Raw genomic sequence first — 26,032 nt, forward strand, 5'->3', positions numbered from 1 at the left:
TGTCTAGTTCTCACAATCTGGGACACTTTCTCTTTTATAATAGATAGAGAACCATTCAAAGTAGTCTGAAATGGTAAAATCCAGACAATACTTTCCCACCATGGTAGAAGTTGCCTACAAGGCCACTCCCAGACTGTGGAATATCCCATGAGATCTTTTGACTTTCATCACTGGGGTTTTTTTTGGGGGGGGGGTAGTTTGTGGGGTGGTGAACGGGTTGCAAGAATTCCTCAGATAGATGTTGTGTTATAAATCCTCATTTTCAAAGTGCTTTTCTCTGACAAGCCCATTCATGGTTTTATTCTGTTGTTTTATTTCTTTTAGGGAACTATAAAACAACAATGCAGCACAGAAACATAACCCCCCCAGCCCAACCCCACCCTGCAAAACCCACTCAGAACAGGCAGTTTTTTAAAAGCAGAAAGCAGCACCTTATCTTACCAGTAGCCCGAAGCCTCCCTGCAAACACACACACTCTCGCTCAGATGCAGAAGCCAGGCAGTCCCAAGCCTCCTCCAATAGCACACTCTCTAACTGCTGGGGCGAAAGAGCTACAAAGAAGCAGCCTCTTCGCCACATACAGTTAGAAATTTGAATTTCCCTCCTTTTCCCTCTGCCTTTTTGTGTTCATAACTGGAAGCTCCGGCTGCAAGTCGAAGCAAAATTTTGCGGCTGGAGCTAGTCGTAACTCGAAATGGTCGTAAGTCGGGACGTTCGTAAGTTAAGGCACCGCTGGTACCACCTCTGAATTTAAACAGATTCGCTTACAGATTCAAAAGAACAACAATGGTAAACTTGCTCAGACAATTACTTCAGAGTACATGTTTTCTTCCTCATCAACTAAAGTATAAGTGACAAAGGAAGTAAGTGTGTTTGCTTTGCAATGAACTTTAAGCGAACAGGCTGGCCATTTGTTCAGCACAGGACCACTGAATTCCATTCAAGAATGATGGTCATCTACTTCTGTGCCTTCAAACCACATGTTGTGCCCTCTGTTCTCTCCAGCTAATAAACTCCAACAGGCCTCAGGATATTAAAGATCTTCTAACAATGCATTTCAGCAACACCAAACTTACACATTTTTCTTCTACTGAAGAAAAAAATCTGAACAATGAAAAAAACACCAAATCCATGCTTCTGACATTTTCATTCAGTGTATTCCCCCTCCCCTTGTATTTCTTTGTCATGTAGAGCACTGCAGCTGAATCAACACAATTGCAGGAAATGGAGATAAGAATATAAGAACACTGTGTCCTAAATCAAATCAAGATTTCGTCTAGTCCAGTGGTTCTTAACGTGGGCGATAATGCCCCCCAGGGGGCGATTTCATTTTTCAGGGGGGCGAAAGAACGAAAAGGGGCGGTGTGGGGGCGCTGGAGCAGAAGGGGGCGGTAGGGGGGCCCTGGAGCAAGCCAAACCTGTTAAGATGGCTGCAGCCTTTTTACAGTGTGCATGAATATATATTTTCCTCCAATCTTATTTAGTTTCAGAGTTTTCATCTTGAAATTTTTAGTTCCTGCATTGTGGTTTGTTTTTATGCCCTTTTTATATTTCTTTTTGCATCTTAAAATGCGATTGCAACTAAATCATTAAATGTTTTTGGGGGCATTTCATTTTCTTGGAATTGAATTTTGTTTTCAGGGGTCATTGGATTTAAGTGTAATAAATAAATAAATAAATAAATAAATAAATAAATAAATAAATAAATAAATAAATAAATAAATAAATAAATAAATAAGAAAGATATCATCACCGTGGGGAGGGGGGCAGTGATAACTTCCTCAATGGCTCAAAGGGGCGTTTCTTTCAAAAAGGTTAAGAACCACTGGTCTAGTCCACCACTCCTATTTCCAACAAGGGCCAAGGAGATGCCCTCGGAGAGCTCACAAATAAAAGCAAGACACAGTCATCTCTCTACTATTTCTCTCTACCTCCAAAAACTGGAAATTAGAGCTTCATCTTTCTTGGTATGGCGTCTGTCCTTTCATAAGGCCAACATTATTTATTGTGGCTATGAATTCCGGATGTCACACATGGATAGTATCAAGACCTCAGGTAATTACATCTGAATTGTATTTTATTTATTTATTTATTTATTTAATTTATACCCCGCCTATCTGGCCCACCGGACCACTCTAGGCGGCTTCCAAATATAAAATCAAATAATAAAACATAGACAAATACATAATAATCAAACAAGAACAGCAGTAAAGATAAAAAGGAAAAGTAAGAAAAAAATCAAGAGTTGGCTGGAGGGAAGGCCTGAATAAACAGCCATGTTTTTAATTGGGTTTTAAGGGTGCCCAGCGTGGGGGCCGCGCGAATTGCCGGAGGGAGATTGTTCCAGAGGCGAGGAGCCACCGCTGAGAAGGCCCGGTTTCGTGTCTTCTCCTTCCTTACTATTTGTAGCCTAGTATCTCTTTATGGTGAAATGCAACTGAATTTGGGCATACTTTTTTCTTTTCTTATATACAGAGAGTAGATAAAAGCAACACTCGAAGATTAAGACTACCTCTCTCCACCCCCATACCACCCCTCTCATTCTCTTCCTTTCACACACATTTTGTCACTTAGAAGTAATATGGCTGATTGCATGGTGGGCACAAAGATCATCACAAGACACTCCCTACAGTTCTTCTGAACATATAAACTATATATGTGGAGCTTGAAAATACCTCGGTCCCTGCTCTCTCATTCCTCATACCTCCATCAAACATATACTGTATATAGTTTTGCAGAACAATATCCGTCAGATTTCTCTGAAATGCAGTCATGCATCGCTGATCCACCATCTCTGGTGCGCAAGTTCAGAATGGTTAGGGAGGTGGACCTAGCCCCCAGATAATTTTCTCACTGGCTGGCTAGGCTACCAATATCAAAAATGGAACTTATATTACTGAACACAAGAGCAGTCTACCTGCTGAGATGCTCACATTCACCATTCCCAGATTATCATTAAAATGTGAGACTTTGCTTTCAGAAATCATCTTTTTAGAGTAATGAAGATTTTAATAATGACTTTTCTAGACTGACTGTCCTTGAAAGGAATACTGCATGGTCTGAAATGCAAGATTTGATTAAGTAGGAAGCAGTGCTTTTTTAATTTGGAAGGAGGTGTAAGTAATCTGCAGTTCAAAGTTTGATTTACAGTTTTACAGTGGGATTTTTTAATCCTGTAAATGTACTTCAGGATGCACTGTTAATATGCTCAGCGCTGGCTAGTGTTCACATTGAACACCAAGAAATATATGTCCTTTTATAACACTTCACAGCGAGAATGGACAGAGGGACATAGCAGTCCCTGTCCTTTAGTCATCACAGGAAGCATAATACCAAAAGGAAGATTCAGAGCTTGACAAAATCCAGGAAGGTGTCAGATACAACAGCAGCTGTCCTGAGACATCTTGTTTATGATAGACTGAATAAACTATTCAAAACCACACAAGAATAACCAGGACATCTCTCCACTGCTGACAAGCCTTTACAGGTCCAAGCTAACTCATCTTCAAGTTATTCAACATTCAGTGCCCTGGCCACAGATCACAAGGACAAGCAGGAAGTTCTCTTTGAAAGCAAGCCAAAGAAAAAGGGGCTTTAGAAAGTACATATAGTCCTTGTGCCAGTCACGCAATACACATCATGTACATGTGTACACACCCCCAGCAAATGGGTAGACTGTTGAAATTTGTGGCTAGACAATTGAGGACTATTTATTTATTTATTAATTACAAGCAATCTTTACAAAATCTTCCTAGGTTGCAACAAAAATTCTATGCAGATACTGTATAGGCAACATAGACTTCATGGAGTTTAACAGCTTAATAAACACAGTACTATTAATAATCTTAGAACGGCAGAGCTGGAAGGGACCTTATGGACAATTAAGTCCAGCCCCTGTCAAGGAAGCACAGTAGAACTCTCGCTCTTTGACTCTGCAGCCAGATATCTAAACCACTGAGCTATCCAGCAATTCGTGGGCAGCATTTTCAATGTATTTCAGTTTCTAATCCACATGTTATGTGGCTGACAGAAACTGGGAAAGTAGTGAAGAGTTACTACCATTAGTATGTACGTCTAACTCACCAAACTTCCAGGACAAGAGACCATACATGTGTCCTCTGTATGCAATTTGGAAATGTGAATAACTTACTGTTGTATAATAACTCAGTGAATTACGTATTTGGCTTCAGAACCTGAAGTTGGGAGTTCAGTTCCTCATTTCTGCCCTCCCACCTTTTGTGAAAACACAATTCCTCATTGTGTCTCATGGGAAAAAAAGGCAGCCTGTGTGACTCTGGGCAAGCTGTGCAGTCCCAGGCCGCCCCCAGAAGAAGGGAATCGCAAACCAGTATTCCGAGTATTCTCTACCTGGAAAATCCTTGGAAGAGTTGCCATTAGTCAGTATCAATTTGAAACTATGCAACTCATTATTATTAAAACAACCAAGGGGAAGTCTTGTGACATTGTAAACAATAACCAATTTTATCACAGCAATAGTTGACAAAACGAGCCACAGTCAACGAAAGATTATGCCATAATTACCTTTTTTTAAAAAAAGCTTTTTAAGGTGCTTGTGATTCTGTGCAGCTCCTATATCTCCCTCTGCTACGTTTTGATGCAAGGACGAGTCATGAATGCCAAAGTCTTCTGATAAAACATCTTTATTCTTTGACAACTTATCAAACTCTCTGTCAACAGGGGCTCTCGTCTCTTTTTTCAGGGGTAGGTCATACTTTTTCTCATCTTCAAACTCTAACAAGTCCCCTTTAAAAGGTAGGGTTGAAGAACTCAAAACTTTACAATACCACTTTGGTGATAAGCCCAAGACTTTGGGTGCAACTATACTAGGTGTCTGGTTGGACAGTGTCTGCGAAGCCACCAACATGGATTTGACACAACTCCGGGAGGCAGTGGAAGATAGGAGGGCCTGGTGTGCTCTTATCCATGGGGTCACGAAGAGTCGGAGACGACTAAACGACTAAGCAACAACAACAACATACTAGGTGTCATTGAGGAGGGTGAAAAACCCAACCCACTTCAGTTCCCATACTTTCTTGCCTGAGTCTGAAAGAGCTTGGCCCCACGGGGTTTCCCAGGAATCTCCATACATTGCCAGTGCTCTCTTCTCTGGGTCTCCTGCTGCGGCCAGGCTTTAAAATACTTTCTCCTGTCTCTCTCTCTCCAGTTTCTCCCCAATAGGGTGGCTTCCTGTTGACTTCCCTTTTCCACTCTTTTTCGGCATACTCTCTTGGGACTTCGAATTCAGTCCACTCCCCAGTCCAGGGGTCCATTGCACAATCCCGACCCAGTCTTCCTTTCTGTCTTCGCTCTCTGCCTCTTGCACCCAACAAGCCTCCTCCTCCTCTACTTCCACCTGCCCCGTTTTCTCTCTCTCTCTCTTCCCCTTGTATCTCCTCTCCCTTTCCTGCTGAAATAGTGCCCTCCGGTGTCTCCTTCTCTAAATGTAAATCCTTTACTAGGGCAGACAAACGTCCCTGGGGGTTTTGCTGGAGGAGACGGGCAGTACACTCTGTGGAATGCCTCTGGAGGTACTCCCAGCCTCACAGTGCTACAAGACTCTTCCTCGTCATAATTAAGATATTCATGATAGTGGTAACAGAACTTACTACTTGCAGTTAAAAACTAACAAACTGTTGTGGTCCTCCTACACCGGGTGGATTTCTGACAGCAACCTTGGGGTTCTCCAAGTTGTTCCATTATAACCTTATACATTTAACCTCCAAGTTTTAATTCTCCAACCCTACTTGGATCGAAGAAGCTTTAAATCACTGCATTTAGTTATCACGGCCATTAGCAATGGTTCTGTTCTACTGAATGCCACCGCGCCAGCCAGATGAGAACAGACACCCAGAGTGACTCTTCAGTTGTTCCACTATTGCTCACACAATTAAGAACTGCCAACAGAGCAAAATTAGCACGACTCCAGGAGGCCCATAGGAAACATTTTAACTGACAAGTGTGTTAAACAGTCTGTTGCTAGCTGGAGCATTTAAGCTGCAGAGCTAATGGGAAAAGACAGAACAAAATTAAACTCAGAAGGCAAGAGGATAATTAGAAGCAGAAACTTTTCCCCATGCTCTGACCCACCCTCACAGCACACACATCAAGGAAGGATGGCGACCTTCCAAAATTATAAAGGCTCTAAGGATTCTGGGAATATCAGACGCATCAACACAATGGGAACACAAAAGCTAGTACCCAGCGTGCAGTCACTCTCTTATGGGAACAGCTGGCACGAGTACAAGTTACTACAGCCACCGCATGCCCTAAAAACCTGATCAGGAGGAGCAAGCAAATTCTCCCCAGCATTGCAGAACTGCATCTCACCACTATTTCAAAATCCAGCACTAATGTTAAGTCCCAACACAACCACAAACGCCACACTGGATGTAGTCTTGATATGGAAAGGCAAGCTTTTATAAAAACAACAAAAACAACCTTACTGCTAAAAGACAGGGAAATTGAACGACAGAATGATGAACCCAGAAAAGACCAGAGAGAAAGAGACATAATCCCCATACAGGGTAGAATGCTCTTAAACCACCTGTTCCCCATTCTTGTCATCATGTCCACTGTTCGGATAGTTTACTAAGAATTCTCTGCCTGTAGCTTTGTGAGTGTCCTCTTCCCACAGGCGAATAAGAAAACTCAAGCTCTAAAGGAGATTTTATGCAGTCCTTTGGACATCCATTCGACAGTAAGCCCTTACTGAACACAGCGAGACATATTTCTGAGTAATCTTGGGTGCCTGGGCATTAAACGTCGCACCCACTCACAATTTATCACCCTCTGCTCTAGGCACTCAGCCAAAAATACAACAGAACGGAGCGCTTCCTACTTCTGGAATGGCAGACAATGGCTTATCATATTCACCCAGAAGGAAATACAAAAACTAGAATGTATGTTTTCCAACAACTGAAAGATAATCTAGAATGAAACATTTACCAGCTGAGAAAATATCACCTGTATCTCTAAATCATGTAATGTTTCTTACAGATGCTAGTCCTAACCAGACCCGATTTTCCCATGATGTCTAGCCAGAGATTTATTTCAAATCTTTACAAGCTATTATTCTTGGGGTGGGAAGGAATATTTTCAAGGCAGTGTGAAAAATATATTACACTAACTTGTCAAAAAAAAAAAAATCAAAGGAAGTACTTTAAAATATTGCTTAGCCTGTAGACACTATTTTTCAGGAGCATATCCAGTAAATAAGCCAAATTAAAAAGAATTTTTTTTGAAAGCCAAGACTGAAGAGGACATCATTACATCCTTGGGAGGAACATCCTTAGAGAAAGGGGGCATCACTGAAAAGGCCCTGTCTAGAGTGCCCATCTGTTTAATTCACAGGAATCCTTCAGTGCATTACACACCTGATCCTTCAGGGGAGTGCAACCACATACAGTGGTGCTTCGCATTATGATGTTAATTCATTCCAGCGAAATCGCTGTAGAATGAAAACGTCGTAATGCGAAAATAAAAAGCCCATTGAAACGCATTGAAACACCTTCAATGTGTTCCAATGGGCTGGAAACTCATCATCCAGCAAAGATCCTCCATAGGGCGGCCATTTTTGATGCCTGTGCACCGAGGAATCCATCCCAGAAAATAGCGGGGAGCCATTTTATTTACCCGGCGGCCATTTTGAAATCGCCAATCAGCTGTAGGAAAGTCGTCGTTTTGCGAAGAATTGGTTCCCGAAGCAGGGAACCGATCATCTCAAACCGAAAAATCCCTATTCAGACCATCATTTTGTGATCGCAAAAACGTCATCGTAATGCAGTTTCGTTGTAATGCGGGGCAATCGTAAAGCAGGGCATGACTGTATATGGAAATCAGCCAACTTTCTTACCCACTCCCCTAGTTTGCTTTCAAAGCAAATACAGAAAGCAGCTTTATCTAGATCATGCGTCAGCTTGTCCTCAGCTGCTTCCAAACTACCTCCAGATAAATGTTCAAAGATTTTACTGTATATCTGTCTGGGTTGCTGGAGTTAAATAAAAGACATCAGCATTCTGAAAGCATATTAGCTCAAACTTTTTACACGATTTTCCCCAGTGGTTTCTTGCAGCTATCAGTCCTAGAATACCAGACTCAGCATGCAAAATGAGGAGCATGTCTTTTAACATAAAAATAAAGCTTTCAGATCAAGTTTTATTTTGATTTTAATAAATTTGTTATTTCGTTTTGCATATTAGTATGCCCAATGCTGCAAAATGTCATTTAAAAAAAATTAAGACCCTTTTTTGTATGTATCCATTTCCTGCAGACGGCAAACAGCATGGGAGATTAAGATGGACTCTTACAGCACCTTGTACACCAAAGGCCACAAAAAGAGACAGAAGAACTTGCACCATTTTCTGAGATAATCTCTTCAGAAGGAAAAGAATCCATTCACATGTTGTGCCTGGAAAGTTCAAACCAATCTGGAGACCTCATGAGATCAAAAGATGGGGAAGGAGGATCACACTCCATCTATTTCCAAGCATAAATCATCCACCAGGCCTTATGCTACATCAGCTCTTACAATTAACTAACTCAGTTAGTGCTTCATGCTGTACCCAGACTAGCAACCCTCACTCAGCTGTTCCCTATTTATTTATTTATTTACAATATGGTAAATTGATAGCCATTTGGAAGTCAGAACTTTCATAAAATGTGATCAGGCTGCACAAAACCTTGAAGAGTGAATTTGTAATATGAGAAACTTTCAGCTATAGGAAACGTTCGACATGTGCTCCTGTTTCACTTCTCAACCAAACATATCTCAGGTGTATCTAGATAATCATGATGATGTGAAGTTTCAGAAACACATGGCCCTTTTATTCCAGTGGTTTTCACACCTCTGGTCCTCAGAGCACCCCTTCAATATTACTCTCTCTGCTGTAGAAACACAGTACCTTCGCCGTTTTAATTACTAGACACGCTCCAAAATGCAGTCTCAGGTTGTGCTGCTCAGTAGATACTAAGAACTGCACTGCACTTTGCCATACCTTCACTCAGAACTGGGCCATGCCCAGCACTATCCTGGGGCTGCACATGAATAAGGGTAGAGAAACTGTCATTCAAAAAGCATCAGGCTTGCCAGCTTGCCCTGGAACAGTCCCAAACCATGGCTCTCTTGAAACAAGTAAGCAGCTGTAAACTGTTCTGAATCACAGCACTTCCCTTCTAATACAAACCAGGATATTTTTAATCCAATATCCTTTCACTTTGGTATTTTTGAAAATGCAAGTGCAATTTAGAATTCTACAACAGGGAAAGAGCATGCCAAGACAGAATATTCCATGCTCCATCACTACAGACAGGAATTCTCGATTTTACATACAGTGATAAACAATTTAGAAGCCACACACACAAACACACAAAGCAAGCTTCTGTGCTCCCTAGAATTCTTCATCAGGGTAGGTGGCAAAAAATGGAGGAGGAATGAATGGGAAGGAAGACATGGAAGTTCTAATATCTGGCAACTGCAGCTGACCTAATAAAGATATTGGCAACTGTGGAATTTCCATTTTTTTAAATACTTATCAATCAACACAGCTTCATTTTTTCTTTGGAAATGCTTTGGAAAATACCATATCTGGCCACTGGAATCAGGATGTAGCAGCAGACAAGTCTTCCACCACTTAGGAGAGACTGCGCTGAAGATTCGAAGACTAGGTTGGAAATCCATCTGTCCGGCAACCTGCATTGGTTCTTTTGCCTAGAACAATTTAGCCTCCAATTTCTTACACAAGGACTGTTGCTTCTTTGCACATTTGCTAATGCTGCCAAAAACACTGTGTTCCAGCCATCTCTAGGTACAGATGTATGTATTGTTCATGTTTTTGTGTTTACAAAGAACCTCCGCATTGCTACCTTCACAGTGTACTTGGACAGAGACCATACCTCTGACTCATCAAGCCCAAACTTTCAATGAGGGGAAAAAATTATATGACTTGCAACACCCAGCTGAATGTTTGGACTTCCATGTCTTTTTCCAATTTCCTAAATTTTTACTATCCTGCCTGAGAAGTCAAAAGCATGCACATCCTTTGCATTCACAGCTGAAACTAATAAAGGTATCAACTAGATATGGGAGTACGTATCTGTATTCGTATATGAATACCCCTGCCCAGGGGGACATAATGAGGGTCCTGGACTGTCCACTCACCCTCCCACTGCTGCGATGAGCTCCATGCTCCCTTCCAATTGCTCTGGAGCACCCGGTCAGCTAGCCACTCTTCAACCTGGCACGGAAGCTCATTGTCCCATCTCCTGCCAGGAGCGGCTAGTTGACCATGTGGAGCCCGCTGTAGCAGCATAAGGGTGAGTGGACAGTATGGCTCCAGGGGGCCAGACCCTCACTATGTCCACCTGTGCGGGGGTATTCATATTCGAATACAAATACCCCTATTTCTAGTATTAACCATCAGTAGATTTTGGAGGGTTTTAAAATTATTATTATTGTGGCTCTATTCTTTTTTGGAACTAATTTAGAATAGAAACCGTCTGGCACAATGAGAGCAGCTGAGAAACAAACGAAAGTGTTAGACAAATTCTCCAAATCAAACCGACAGCATCTTAATTTAGCCTTTTTTTCAAAAAGATAGTGTTAGTTTGTTTCAGCACATACAACAAAAAATACAGTAGCACTTTTAAGACTAACGTCAATGTAAGCTTTCATGGATTACAACTCTCTTCCTCAGATACATAAGAACACAACGTTTTGAAATTTATGTTGGAGATGCAATACTTATGTAGTACTTATTTTCATATGTGGTGGGAATGTAAAAATGTAATGAAATTTTGGCAGAGGTTTTTGGAGAAATTAATGACATACTGGAGTTAAATGTAGCGTTTACTCCAAGAATAGTACTGCTATCGATATTTGATAAGGAATAATGGAATTGGGCAGTAGAACTGACAAAAAACAGTGTCAGCAGCAAGATTAATTATAGCTAAAAATTGAAAATGAAAGCATGAATTTCAATTAAATGATTGGTATTAAGAAGTACGGAATATAACTCTTAATGATAAACTAACTATTAAGTTTAAAAATAATTTGATAAACAAAAATATTTTTAGAGATATCTGGAGAGTTTTTATTGACTGTGTATTATTTAAAGGATGAGATGGATGGACAGTGTCATCGAAGCGACCAACATGAATTTCACCAAACTCCAGGAGGCAGTGGAGGACAGGAGGGCCTGGCGTGCACTGGTCCATGGGGTCACGAAGAGTCGGACATGACTTAATGATTAAACAACAATTAATTAAAGGGAAGGATCATGTGCCATTAAAAGAATCAATGCAGTTTTGGAAGGGGAATGGGGCATCATAAATGAAATAAATGTAGCATGTCTTTAAATTGAAACTGTAGTTGTAATTTTTATGATTTTATATATTTTTATACTGTTTTGTTTTATTTTGTAAGCTGCCCCGAGTAGACATGGTCTAGAGGGGCGGGGTAAAAATCAAATAAATAAATAAATAAAATAAATAAAGGGTCCTGGTGGAGGGGGCACTCTGTGAATGCATGCATGCATAAAGTTTTTTATTTGTTACTTTTGTATTTTTTGTGTATTTTATATAGGATAATGTATTGATTTTATTTATTTCATTCATGTATATGACACCCCATTAGTGTAATGCACTATTCTGGATGGTTAACAGCAAAATAGTAAACAACTGGTAAATCAAGATGATAAAGGATATAATTTAACCCACGTCTTTCTGTAAAGGGGAAGGTCCTTGCCTTCTTGCAAGAAAAATTTAAAAACATTTTACCACATCAAGGTATACTGAGTCTTAAGATTCAAGGGGCCTCTCACTGCCTCAACATCTAGAGTTTTTCAGATTCTATCAGTTACCAAGAGTTAAATCTGTCACTTAGTGGCATACCTGGTAGATGAAGTGTATGTTAAAAATTGTGGTATCTATGTCTCAAGAAATCTATAGTCCGCATAGTCTATGAAAGTCTATGCAGTGCTCAAGATACAGATCTATTTGCTGCTTTCCATACTAATGTAACGGGAGTTTCTGTGCCAAAAGCCTCAAACATATGTGCTAAAAATATATGAGAAAACTGCAGTTCTGACCAAAGGCTGCTTAAATTCCATTAGAGGCAGTTGTTTTTAAATAGCTCAATATAAAGCTATTACTGGCATATCAGAAACATATTATATTTGAAATGGCACAATTTATTTGCATTGTTCAGTTCTGAGAGAAATGATGACTGTACCTTAGTCGTCATGGTGGGGAGCTGAGGTTATTTTATTTAGAATATTTTATATTCCACTTTTTAAAAATCAACTCAGGGTGTGATCAAACGGTGATCAAAGGGTTGCCTTGCTGGGAGATCTCTCTTAGAGCAACTCTTCCATCCGTGCAACAACTGCTCCAGCCTTTGGCTACTGGCTGGGAACAGAACACACTTTCTTTTGCTTCGGTAGTCTCAGGGCAACTGGCAATGCTTTTTTTAGTACTGGATGAAAGCAACCTCTCTCTTTCTCTCTCTGCCTTTGCTTCTTCTCTGGCCAATGGATAGAGTCAGGCTGGTCTTTCCCTAATTCTTAGGTTCTTCATAGAAAGCAAGGGTTGAAACTTTCCAGTAGCTTTTGGTCCCTTTGGCTGGTGGCTGTGGGCAAAGTGTGCTTCCTTCCGGCTTTCTGCTGCCAGAACTAATTCTCCTTCCATACACAACCATTACTCACAAGTTTTTATTCTATTTCTGTTCAGTATCAAAGAGAGAAAGAGAGAGACTAGAGAAAAGAGGGACGGCACTTGTAAATATCTGGGGGCGTTGAGTGTGTTAACAGTCAGAGAGGAAGACCTTGCCAAATTAAATGGTCACTCACTGCATCCACTGTTTTTCTTAACACACCATTTAAGGGTTGAGGTAGCACTGCCAGGAAGCCAAGCCTTGCTTAAGCAGCCACAGGGCTCATTCAGTTGTTGCGGCCACTGCTACCTGCATTCCTGCTTCCCTGCTGCAATCCCTCCCATTCTTTGAGTGCTTTCAGAAAGCATGGGTTGCAAGGAAGAACACTGCAAAAACACACACAGTTCATCTGTTTTCTTTCATTAGTTATAAAATCTATCTCCTATTTATCACGCTGCCCTTTCATCTGTCCTCAGGAAGATTAGGACCACAAACACCTGAAAGACCACGGTTAAGGACCGTTAACAACCGATGACAAAGGGTGGAGAAGGACTGCAGAAGTGGGATTATCCCTCACCCCCAGTCCTTTGTCCTTGCAAGGAGCCTATTCAGACCAGGGGGAAGTGAAACCAACCAACTCTCCTCAGACTGAAGAAGCTATTTGGATAAGTAGCGAAAAGTTGCTATGACTCAACTTCCAGATTGAAAAACTATGGTGTTTGGGAGGACTGCCATGCAAGCTGATATATAATTGGCATTCTACATATGCCAATGGGGTTGCATTTAACAAAAGCCTAGGACCACATACACATGATTTCCATTGACTCAGGACATAATACTGTAGCTTCTCTTGCACTTCAATGCCGAGGCTTGAGACAATATCCTTTTAGGACAGCCTGCAAGCCTTTGTCCCATGCCAGTGTTATCAAAAGTACTTTTTCTCAGACATCCTTTGTAAGTAATTATGCTGCAACAGTATATATCTATACTAGTATCTGTACTTTTTCTGTGGTTTTTCTTGTACAAAAATGCATCTTTGGCTATACCTCTTTTGACATACTACCAAGACAATATAAAAAGTTTACTGTCTGAAAAATCTCCCAATCAGTGGCCAACTTCCTTTACACATATTTAAAAATACCAACAGGACATCTGATAAAGGTGTATGCAGCATTTATGAAACTGGCTCACGAGTTTGGTGCTTATCACTGTGCTGTCAAGTGCAAGGACATCGTACCTGAAGATGGGCCTGGAATCCACCTGATCCTTCTTCTTGTCTGCAAGCTACACTGTACAGACACACCATTATAAAGAACAGATATAAAGAACGTTTGCAGTAGCGGCAGTGATAAACTCCAAGGTCTTGTGCTTGGTTAACACCCTCCTGCTGAATGAGAAACAAAACATTTCTCCCTGCTGGGCAAGGCCATATTTCCTCCCTCTAACCCTGCCTGCCATCACCCTTTATATCACCACCACCTCCCTCCGCCAGCTAGGAGGAGCAGCTTCCTACCAAGGTAAGAAAATAACCTAGATGGATGATGGAAAAAGCACTTAAAATTACAAAGGACAGGCGAGAAGCAAAAGTAAAGGGTAGCAGAAGTAGGGTCAGAACCCTGAATGCAGCGACTGGCTGGCATATAGAGACAAAAGGAACAACAACAACTAATGCAAAGAAACAGAGGAGAACAACAAAAGAGGAAAAACAAGAGATCTCTTCCAGAAAATCCAAGAAATCAATGGGGAATGCAAGCCTAAATGATCAACAGGGAAGCACACTAGCTGATCAAGAAACAGGATGGATTGAAATCAATTATTTTTTAATCATATTTTTTCAATTTAAGACAGATTTTTAAAAAATGAAATACTTTTGGAGGAAAAATCTATCTATAGTTTTCTATTTAAGATACATTATAGTTCAAAGGTTATTCAGCATGAAACAGAGCTTAGATATGTAGCACGAGACTGTATAGACATGCAATATTTACATTTTTGATAAACTAATTCAATTAATCCAAGTTATCCAAGCTGAGATAACATGAACTTTTCCATAGTAAAAAATGGTATTAAAATAAACAATGTTCAGGAAAAGTCCTTAATCCCACTTATGTTCCCCAAATCTATGCAGAAATAATGAACCCGTTACAGTCGGACTGCAGTATACGCAAGAGATGGATTCCAAGCCTCCCTGCAGATGCTGAAAAAGATGGATGTAGCAAACACTATATATTGCATGGTCTCTGGATCCCTCTAGCGGATAAATCATCAACCCCTGGTCCGCAGCCTGGTGCCAGTCCATGGCCTGAGCCAAACCGGGTGGCAGAAACAGACCTTCTGCCCCACCGCACACATTCCCCTCCCCACAGCTGCTTTGCGCACACACATGTGTGCCAGCACTGGTGTGAGTGCTCCCCCACCCTTTCACACATGCGCCCAAGTGCCCGTGCAAAGGGGCATGCGGGCGGGCGGGCAGGCGTTCCTGCACATGTGTGAAGGGGTGGGGGAGCACTCACACCGGAGCTGGCAGGCGTGCTCCCCCACCACTTCACGCATGCGCCCGAGAGAGCAAGCGTGCCTCAGGATGCCCACGGGGCTTGCCCCACCTTCCTCAGAGGCTCAGCGGGTCCATGGTCCCAAAAATGTTGGGGACTGCTGCTTTAGTGGCCAGCTCTGGTAAAGACACTCTGGAAATACATATAAATAGGTATTTCGGGGAGGATATTTAGTATTTTCAGGCAGCGGATAAGTTCGGATTCTATGGAAAGGGGACTCTTACTGTACCTTAAATGCTAGTTTTGAAGATTGTTTGGAATATAGTTTGCTTTTTTAAAAAAAAATGTTTAACTACTTCAGTTACTAAACACTGATGTTTAAGCAAATACAAGAATATATATGCTATATAATTTTATTGTTTTAGTTAAATAAAACAATTTAAGTACTTCTCCAAATATGAGAGACTAAACTATTAAACTAAAATCAGTTCTGATATAGCTGTTTTTCTAATCTGACAGGTTATTATTCTAAATACGAAATCTTCATCTGGTTGTAAATATTAAAGATTTTAACTACCAGCAAGAATGAATCTTTCATCATTTAAATCAAGTCTTACTGACTAGTGATTTAAATCATGATTGAAATGGACATGATTTAAATAAAATCCACCTTGCCAAGAGAAAATAAAGAAAAGGTGGAAACAGTGTCCTGCAGACCTGTATAGAAAGATCATCAAACGTAAGGATGTGTCACTGGAGATCAAGACCAAGATCATCAACATTCTTGTATTTCTGATCATCATATATGGGTGTAAAAGCTAGACAATTAAGAAAACTGACAGAGAAAAATTGATCCATTTGAAATGTGGTGCTTGAGGAGAGTCTTGTGGATACCGTGTTTTCCCCCAAATAAGACAGGGTCTTATATTAATTTTTGCCCCAAAAACGAATTAGGGCTTATTTTCAGTGGATGCTTTATTTTTTTTTCATGTACAACAATCTACATTTATTCAAATACAGTCATGCCATCTTCCTCTGGTTGCTGTACAAAGATGGAGGGCAGGCTTTCACTTAACTGGGACTTATTTTGGGGGTAGGGCTTATATTACGAGCATCCTGAAAAAATCATACTAGGGCTTATTTTCAGATTAGGTCTTATTTTCAGGGCAACAGGGTACCCTAGACTGCCAGAAAGATGAACAAGTGGGTCCTTGATCAAATCAAACCTGAATTGTCTAGGGAGGCAAAAACATTGAAACTGAGGCTGTTCTTCTTTGGACATATCACAAAAAGGCTGAATTCTCTGAATAAAAAACAATAATGCTGGAAAAGGTACAGTAGACCCTCAACTTACAGACGGCTCAACTTACAGACTTTTCGAGTTACAGACTTCTCTGGCTGCAAAATTTAGATTCGACTTGCAGCCAGAGAATCGACTTACAGACCAGAAAAAAACCAAAATGGAATAAAAATAGAATAAAAACCACTGGTTATGGGATTAATCGGTTTTCAATGCATTGTAGGTCAATGGAGATTCGACTTACAGACTTTTCAACTTGCAGCCACCATTCCAATACGGATTAATTCCTTAAGTAGAGGGTCCACTGTAGAAGGCAGCAGGGAAAGAGGAGGGCCAAGTATGAGATGGATAAACTCGTAAAGGAAAACACAGGCGTGAGTCTACAACAGCTGATTAGGGCGTTGAAGACGGTAAATTTTGGAGATTGCTCATTCACAAGGGCCGCCACAAATTGGAGGTGACTTGATAGAATACAACAACAACAAACTATGGCTGAATCTCCACCAGGAGAACAATACCCAAACCCACACCCAAAGTGTAGGCAAGTAGCATGCTGCAAATGTCAGCAATTAACCTCATGATCTCTTAGGTTTCCCTTAGTAGTTTTTTTCCCACTGAATTCAAGATTGAAGCTATTTATAATTCAGATTTTTCTAACATTGGGTTTAGCTACGGTTATTTAACCATAAACCATTAGTCAAGGTTCATTTATCAAAGTCCTTCTGGGTCACACATGGAAAGATCTGAGAAGGCACAGCACCTTTGTGCCCCCACCCTCAAAAGCTCTTCCTGTTTCCTTTACCTTCCTCCTGTCACTTTGCAGACAAAAACAGATGGACCAAGAACCCCTGCAGGAAGTTAGCTGATACTTCTTGAGTAAACCTTCAAGGACTAGAACTGTTTGTGCATCACCAATAAAGCAGTTTATTTGACCTGAGAACAGATGATCCTTCACACCATGGGAAGCAGTTTTCCAGGAGATTCCCACCTTAGGCAGTTAGAGTTCAACACAGATGCAAGGTTCAATGCATTCTGAAGACAGAAAGAAGGCTTGTGGGAATTTTAGTGGCAGCTAAAAAATGTGACGCCAAATAGTGGACTCGACACAAGTATAATAGTGATCGGGATACCATTATGGACTCCATGTAGAGGCAGACGATGCGTGGGTAGCTGGATTATACAACAAGTGTTATATATTGGTGGTCCTCCACTTTCAGCATATAAGGGAAAGAGGACAACGGCATTTTAAAGTGTTGGTTCAATTACTGATAATCACAGGACAGCAGCAGAGCATGTAGACAGACCTCAGTATTGTGCACAATGCCCATCATGTGTAAGACTTACAAGTCTGCATCACTATGTGACTTACTCCATATTGGTCATAAACCTTCCAACTTCCAAATGGGGAAGAGGAAAACTAAGAACCAAGGCTCAGACAGACCATTTCTCCCATTGTATATACCCAACATGGGCTGATAATAATATTTTTCTGCCCTCCAGATGACACAAGTCTCAACGCTGGTACCACACAATGACAAAGACTGTCTTTCTGTTTTTTTAAAAAGCCACCTCTATTTGCTTGCTTGTTTTACTCCGTGCCCATGTGGCCGTCAGACAGGAAACACTTCTTCAGCTGGAAGCTTTCAATGTTAGCCCTAACCTACTAACAAATAAACAGAACCAAAATTCTTTAAAAGGACCATTCTTAAAGAGGGTTTCCAGGGTTTCCTCACCATCTGATTCTGGAAGCAGGCTGGGAGTGAACCTCCACTGACAACAGCTCAAGTCGGAAGCTTTCAACACGTACACTAATCTAATAAAAATAAAACCCAAGGGTTTCCTCAACATTCTCCATGAAGTTGGTGTGAAAGATCACGGGTTTTCCAAACAAGATAAGGAGTGAAATGAACCTCTGCTGAAAAAGGCTCAGAATGGAAGCCTTCAACGCGAGCACTAATCTACTTTAAGACACATACATGCATCATCTTTAAACAGTTTCTTCAAGATATCCAGAACGTCTTAATTTATTCCTCAAAAGGTTGCTGATGAAAAGAAGAGGGATATTAAGACACTGTGGACAGGCACAGGGGAGAGGAACAGATGATCTGCCTGGATAGCCCTTTAAGTTAACTAACACATGCGTACGCTTGTGTGTACATCCAGTTCCCACTGAAACAATACAATTTCAAATCTGTCCCTTAAATTCACTTTTGCCCACAGTGTGTGATAAGCCCCATCAGTTTCAAGGTACAAAGTCACAATTCCTCAACCAGTGTTGTGGGGATTTCCCCCCCCCCAAAAAAAAATCTGAAAGAGGACAGTTTGCGATTAGCAGGGAGGTGTTTCTTCCTGAAATTTTGGGGCAAGGCTCCTGTTACTCGAGTAGGAGCTGTCTAATTCTCAACATTACATTTTTGAATGCCCTACATCAGGGGTAGAAAATCAATGGCCTGAAAGCTACACTCAGCACCCACTCTAATTTTACAGATGCCTGTATGCCCACTTTTGTTCTCTGGATTGGCTCTCTGTGCTCTGCTTCTTCTTCATTCGCAAATGAGGTGGGGGGAGTACTTTGTTTGCTCAAAGTGAGAAAGAGCTATGCAAATTTATTTATTATTTCTGCCTCCTTTGGATATCATTCTGGCCACCATAAGCTGTGCCCCCAGTTGTTATTTTCAACACGTTGATGGCCCAGCATAGGAAAAAAAAATCCCTATCACTGCTTTAAATCTACTGTGATCTCATTTGCCACGTTTGTCTTATATTTCATGAGCAACACCAATAAGCATTCCGTGTTAATTTTACATGTTACATTGAAATGACATATTTTTCTAATAAACAAAATAATGGCTTTGAAATGTCTGAGTAGAGAAAAACTATCCAATAAAATACACACCATGTGTCTAATTGTTACATGCAAACAAATTCAAACCTTTACTTGGAAGCTATTTTTATGCCAACACTTAAAAGTATTTCAGGAATGACAAATCAGTAGTGTATCTGTGCCCTATATTATTTCCATTTTTTAAAAAAGCACTGAAACCTATTAGCTTACTATTTTTAGCACCTCCATAGGACAGAACATGGCTGCATGCTTACTAGGGACAGTCACCTAGAAAAAGTTGAATTACAACTTCAAAACAAGTTGTACTATAATCACTGCTGGAGCTGCTATTTATGTTTCTAATTCATTTTGTGACATGACACATTTTTGGAATTAGGTTTTCCAACAAAAAACATGTTTGGTGAACATTTCCTATTCCACCTATCTTGACTTTTAGTCTCTCACCCCCTAACTAGCAATTGGTTTGAAAAATAAGGAGCACAGCCTTGATTTTTTTAAAAAACAGGCTATAAAATCAAATCTCCAGAACACAGGAGTCAATGTGACCATGGCAGCTTGTGTTACCAAGACAACATTCTGCAGTCTCTTTAACTAGATGGAGATTCCACAGTGCTGATCACTTGATAGACGTACATGCTGTATTACTGCCAGAGGAACTCTTCCGGAATTAGAGTCAGGAGATTTATACAAGGAAAGACTTCAAGATAAGGACTAGAAGCTTGATGCTGACTTGTCCAGTGATGGATAGCCAGCACAAAATGCAAAAAATGAGAGATCAGATCACAGCAACAGAAGGAGAGGGAGTGATTAGAGAGCAGTAATATTTTTGAAAGATCAAAGACAAAATACAGCAGGCAGGAAGGCTGCAGAAATAATTCCGCTGAGAGATTATTAAAACCATACAAAATGTTTAAGAGTAGAGCAATAAAATGGGGATGGATTTTGACTATACCATAGAATACTTTGAAATGGGGAAAGAAGAGAAGGTATCAAATATTATTGCAAGATTCTGTGCATAGGAGATAATGCCTCACCGAACAATGACAAGCAAGTGGGTTAGAGGTTTTGAACAGAAAAAAGGAGTCAGCATCACCACTTCAACCAACACAGCAACACATCCAGAAGACATGGGCTATAAAGTAGCTAATTGACAGAGCATCTGTTCTGTGTGTAGAAGCTTTGAGATTCAGTCCTTGGCATCTAGGACTGAGACTCTGGAGTCATTTGCCCTCAGAAAACATAATACAACTGAGCTACCGGGACAATCTGTGGGCTCTAATGATCTGGATAGGCTTGAGCATTGGGCTGAAAAAAAGAAAATGATATTTAATGGGGATAAGTGCAAAGTACTGCACCCAGGAAAAAGAAACGAAACACACAGTCACAAGATGGAGGATACCTGGCTCAGCAATACTACAGCTGAGAAAGATCTTGGAATCATCACATATCACAAGCCTACAGTGTGATGTGGCTACAAAAAAGGCAAATCCTATTTTAGACTGCATTAACAGAGGTATAGTCTCCAAATCCCACAAGGTGCTAGTTCCTTTCTATTTGGTGCTGGTTAGGCCTCATCTTGAGTACTGTGTCCAGTTCTGGACACCACACTTCAAGAAGGATGCTGACAAATTGGAACAAGTTCAGGGGAGGGCAATAAGGATGATCAGGGGGCTGGAAACCAAGCCCGATGAGGAAAGATTTAAATAATTGGGCATGTTTTGTTGTTGTTGTTTAGTCGTTTAGTCATGTCAGACTCTTTGTGACCCCATGGACCAGAGCATGCCAGGCCCTCCTGTCTTCCACTGCCTCCCGGAGTTGTGTTTAGCCATGAGAAAAGAAGACTGAGGGGTGATATGATAGTACTTTTCAAATACTTGAAAGGCTGTATTTCAGAGAAGAGGCAGAATCTGTTCTCGATCATCACATTGTTGTCCTGACACACAACAATGGTCTTAAGTTACAGGAAAACCGATTGTGGTTAAATATCAGGAACATCTTCCTGTTAGTGTAGTACAGCAATGGAATCGATTACCTTGATAGGTGGTGAGTGCTCCAACCCTGGAGGTATTCAAGAGAAACTTAGACAACCACCTGGCAGATATCCTTTGATTTGTATCCCTGCATTGAGCAGCGGGTTGGATTTGATGGCCTTAGAGGCCCTTTCCAATTTCATTATTCTATGAATCTATGATTGTAATATAAAACAGCTTTTTATGTTGGAGGAAACACACATGTAATATCATTGCATTTGCTGTTACTTGAAAAGGTAGAAAACTATCCTAGTTTAGAAAGCTGTCACCATACACTTGTGAGGCTTACAAAATGCAGTTACTATTTGCAGCACAAGTAACATACTATGGAAACTTACTCTTACTCTTGTGACAGTGATACTGTATCACTGACCCACAGGAAGAGAAAGTTGTTTCTGAATGGCTACAAAAGAATCTTCTCTCTTGCCTGTTCTTGTATCAATCATCAACCATGTTTATACAACCATAATAAATTTCACGTAACATCACAACTGTACCACAATACATTTAAGATATTCCACCTGCATCTAAATAAGCCATTGTAGAAGCATGTGGCCAAGAAAATTTATAGTTTATCCTATTGAAATATGCTACTTACTTTGATCCTCTCCCTCATATAGTTCTCTTGACACATGCTGCAACATGTGTTACAGCATCTTGCCCATCTGAGCAGGCCAGTTGATAATTCCACAAAGGTCTACCCAACTAAAGTATTCCACCAAAGTACCCTCACATCTAATTAGTACTGAGCCAATCATTTTAAGCTTAACCTTTTCAGTTCAGAAGGCATACTTTGGGGGCAGAGAACCTTTCGTGAAACTCCAAAATGTTAACATATTTTAAAAAATTGTCACTGACCTGGAAGCAACTGCGCTTCCTACTGCTTTTGGGTACCATTTCTCAACCTCCTAATTTCTAAAGTTACAAGAGAACAGAATAAGGACAGAACCTGTCTTCATTCAGTCTGTTTCAAATGCCATCACATAGTCCAATTTCACTGGCAACATAGTGTGACTACGAAGCCAAATCAGAGCCTGAAGCACTACCGTCCTTTTGATGTGCGACTGTAATGATGACATTATGGCAACAACAGAGAGGGGAGCATCTCAGTTCAGCATAGATTCAAGCTGCCACATAGTACCATCTTCAGTAGCCATTTTCATGTGTTCTTGATCATGAGTGGCTTGAGAAGGCGAGCTTCCCACTATCATTCTGTTGTGAGGCATTTCTCTTGCACGAACCACCCGCCAGCCCTGCTCTTGACCAAGCATGCCAAAGTTTCTGAAACAAACATTATAAACCTTTAAGTTATTCCCATACTAGAGTATGCTTACTAGTCTTTTTCTACTTGGCAGACCTGCCTCTGAGTAAATCGCACTTGGGCTCTACTGCATATTATGGCTTGTTTCAACAGACTTGCCATTTCTGATGAAATTAGGCAAGTAAACAGCATCTTGCCTAATTGTTGTTACATGCTGAACTGACTTATAGTGATCCTAACAGAGCTCTCAAGATAAATAAGATATTTAAGGAGTGGTTTTATCAGTCCCACTCCCCCACTGACTTTCCATGGCTCAGCAGGGATTTGAACCCTGGTCTTTAGAGCCCTAGTTCATGAGTCTAGTTCACTACACCTGCTACCAAAATAAAGCTTTTGGAAGCATATTAGGGGTTCTTCCTAGGCCTATCTTCCCCAACTTGGTGTCCTTTAAGGGCTCGGTCATCTGGGGGTAATGGGATTTGTAGCTCAAAGCACCTGGGGGGAACCATTTTAGGGAAGACTGTATTAGCTTATAAAATATTAGTATGTACTATGCCTGAATATGAGTGTGTGGAGATAATTTAAAAATGTTGGTCAATAGTTTCTGTGGATGTATTTGTTGTAAACAAAATTTAGACAGTACCTGATCACACTTTAGCTTACAAGGCAGCTCTGAGTACCTTTGTTCACAATAAGCTATGTGCAATAAAAGAAATAATTTAATCAATAAAGGATAAAAATGCCATCAATCAATTAATAAAGTCCAATGCAAGATAAAACCATGGCTGTTTTATTAGTTAGGTTACTGCCAGCGGAGCTAATACTCTGCAGAGCTTTTTAAAAACAATACATTTGCCAAGAATGCAAGTCTCGTGTTTGAGTTTCAGTTGATGGAATCCCAAAATGTTTCAGTTCTTTTGCTCCACTTTCCCACTCCTCCAGGCCAACAAGTAAGATATTTGAAATTCATGGTACACCCACTGGCTTAACATGCCACGAAGTTAATGCCGGAGTTCAACAAACCTCTCAGGCTCCTGCTGAAATGCCCTGAATGAGCAGGGATTAACCCCCCAAAAGACGGAACTGTACCCCCAAAAGCTAACACACCCCCTACAAGCACAACAACCCACCCGGATGCAGAGGAGACCATTCCCACTGAAAGAGACGGGAACTACCCAACACCGCTGGCACAACTCTTGTCCAGCTCCCATTCATCTCCAGGGTGTCAAACAGGCCAACCCTGCAGTTTCGCAAAAGTTTTATTTTGGAATAAATTTTACTCGTTTCAAGGGCAGGCGCTAGCATGTAAGCCAAGGTGGGAGGGGGGGTGTTTGGAGGGAACCGACGGTGGGCGCTGCACCAAGGCGTCTTCCTGGCAGCTCTGGATCCTAAAAGAAGGTACAGTACAAGCCTGTCTGGGTCTCCCTTGGAAGTCTATGGGGCGCTATTAAAGAGGGCAACCGTGTTTGGAAACGACACCTACTGAAGTTCCGTCGGACTATTTCTAGAGGACCTCGGCGCTGCCCGCTACCGGAGCTACGTGCCGCGGGCGCATCGTCCTCGACTAAGATAACATTCATGCAATATTCACACCCTCCGGCCATGCAGGGGGAGGAAAAAAAAAAAAAGAAAACTTCGCACCAACTACAAAACTTCGCCCACCGCCGCCGCCGCTAATCCTCCGGAAGTTCGTCGACACTCTTTAATGAACTACAACTCATGATGGCGAATATCTATTGTATTCTCCCCCCCCCCCAGAAAACAAAACAAAAGTTATGCACGAGTTCTGGGCTAAAGGGGAGCCGAGAGCGCAACAAAGGCCGGGCTGGAATGCCGAGATGTTCCCGTCCGAGCACCACCGGCTCCGGCCTCTTGCAGAGAGGCGGTTCGTTGGCCGGACAAAGGGAGGTCCCGAATCGCGGTTCCCGCGGCCGCTCCGGCGGGGGAAGGGGAGTCCATCCGGGAAAGCTTCGCCGGCGATCTCTCCCTCCTGGCGGCTCCCCCAATTAAAGCCGCCGCCTGGTTCTCTCTCACCCCCCCCCCAACCCCCCGCTTCGCATCGGTCGTCATCCTCGAGCTGTCTTACAAAGTCTCTGGACCAAAAGGAGGAGGGAGAACCGGCGCGCCACGGAAAGTGCAAAGCGGGTCTCCTTCAGCGGCAAAGCTCTATATGGAGGGAAGGAGGGGGGGGGGTCGATGAAGGCCCCGATTCGGAGAGGCTCCGGGCACACTTGTCCAGAACTGGATCGCAGATATTAAGAGGAAAGCGGCGGGAGGAGGAGGAAGAGGAGGGGGATCCCGGGGCTCCTCCGGAACTCGAAGGTCGGACCGACCGACCGACCGACCCGAACGGTCGGGGGAAGAGGAGCCCCGCGGACCGCGCGGTTTCTCCTTTGCCTGTACCTGCGCCACGAGCGGGACCAGCGTCTGCTCCACCGAGCGCGAACGGATCTGGAGCCCCGGCAGCGGCTCCCAACCCAGAGCCGAACCGAGCGCCGAGCCAGGCGGGGAACGGGGCCACGAGACTCCGCTGCTGCTCCCGCCGCCGCCGCCGCCGCCGCCGCCGCCGCTACCACCGGGGAACGCGGCCATGGCTCCGGAGCCGCAGGCTCGCTCCCTCTGAAAGCGCTCCCGCCCGCGCGGGACCTGCCGGGGAGAGGAGAAAGAGGCGGCAGCGGCGGCGGCGGTGGCTGAAAGCGGCGCTCCCCACCGCCGCCGCTGTGCTCGGCCCCGCCCCGGTCTCCTCCTCCTCCTCCGTCTTCCCGCCTTCTGCCCTCGCCCTTCCCTCCAGCCGTACAAACCGAACACTGGGTCAGCTCGGGTTGGTTTGGTCTCTGCCTCAGACGGGCGGAGATGGGGGAATGAGATGCCAGTAGCTTCCCCCCCCCCCCCTCAGGCCTCCTGACCTTTCTCGACTTTATAGCATGCCGCTCTCAAGCGCTGGTTGCTCACACACGCGGGTTCACAACTGAACAACCGTCACACCAAACCCTTGCATGCCTGAGCGGCCGCCCCCTTGGGCTCTCTTACTACACTACCACACACGCCACAGGCATCGAGGTTCATTAGTCCTTCGAACCGGATTCCGTTTAATTAGTTTTCACGTTTGCAGATTAACCATGAGGTGAAGGAATAGCAGACTGTAATGTGAAGTCATGTTTACAAAAAAAAAGTCATCATGTTTACGAAATTTAAGATACTAATGGAATGGATTTCATTTACTGTATTATAATTTTGCCTCATCTGTGGGTGGCAGTTGAAGGACCTCCTTTTGTCCCATGCAGTTACCTTGTGGAAGACATTCCTGTAAGGCCTACACAACCAAAACCTACAACAACCATTCCTGTTAAGACTTTGCGGGAGAGCCTGTGGCCAAGGACGGTCTTTCTCAAACTGTCTGATGGTGCAGACTGGCGGGTTTTTTCCCCCTCAGAGTG

At 42.3% G+C, this 26,032-nt stretch overlaps 1 protein-coding gene and 1 long non-coding RNA gene across 2 annotated transcripts in view; one reads left to right on the forward strand and one right to left on the reverse strand.

Moving 5' to 3' along the window:
- The window catches only part of CTNNAL1 (catenin alpha like 1), a 60,173-nt gene extending 34,881 nt beyond the window's left edge, over positions 1–25,292 (reverse strand). Inside the window, exon 1 of the mRNA XM_072998470.2 lies at positions 24,999–25,292. Within this exon, the coding sequence (XP_072854571.2) occupies positions 24,999–25,187 (189 nt within the window). The 5' untranslated portion in view covers positions 25,188–25,292. The remainder of the gene's footprint in view (positions 1–24,998) is intronic.
- On the forward strand, positions 1,927–8,593 carry LOC144588601 (uncharacterized). Its single transcript, XR_013544221.1, has 2 exons — positions 1,927–2,055; positions 8,291–8,593. It is a non-coding gene; the product is annotated as an uncharacterized LOC144588601 (long non-coding RNA).
- Positions 25,293–26,032: the final 740 nt, after the last annotated feature.

The sequence above is a fragment of the Pogona vitticeps genome, chromosome 4 (genome assembly GCF_051106095.1).
Source record: "Pogona vitticeps strain Pit_001003342236 chromosome 4, PviZW2.1, whole genome shotgun sequence".
Classification (NCBI taxonomy): domain Eukaryota; kingdom Metazoa; phylum Chordata; class Lepidosauria; order Squamata; family Agamidae; genus Pogona; species Pogona vitticeps.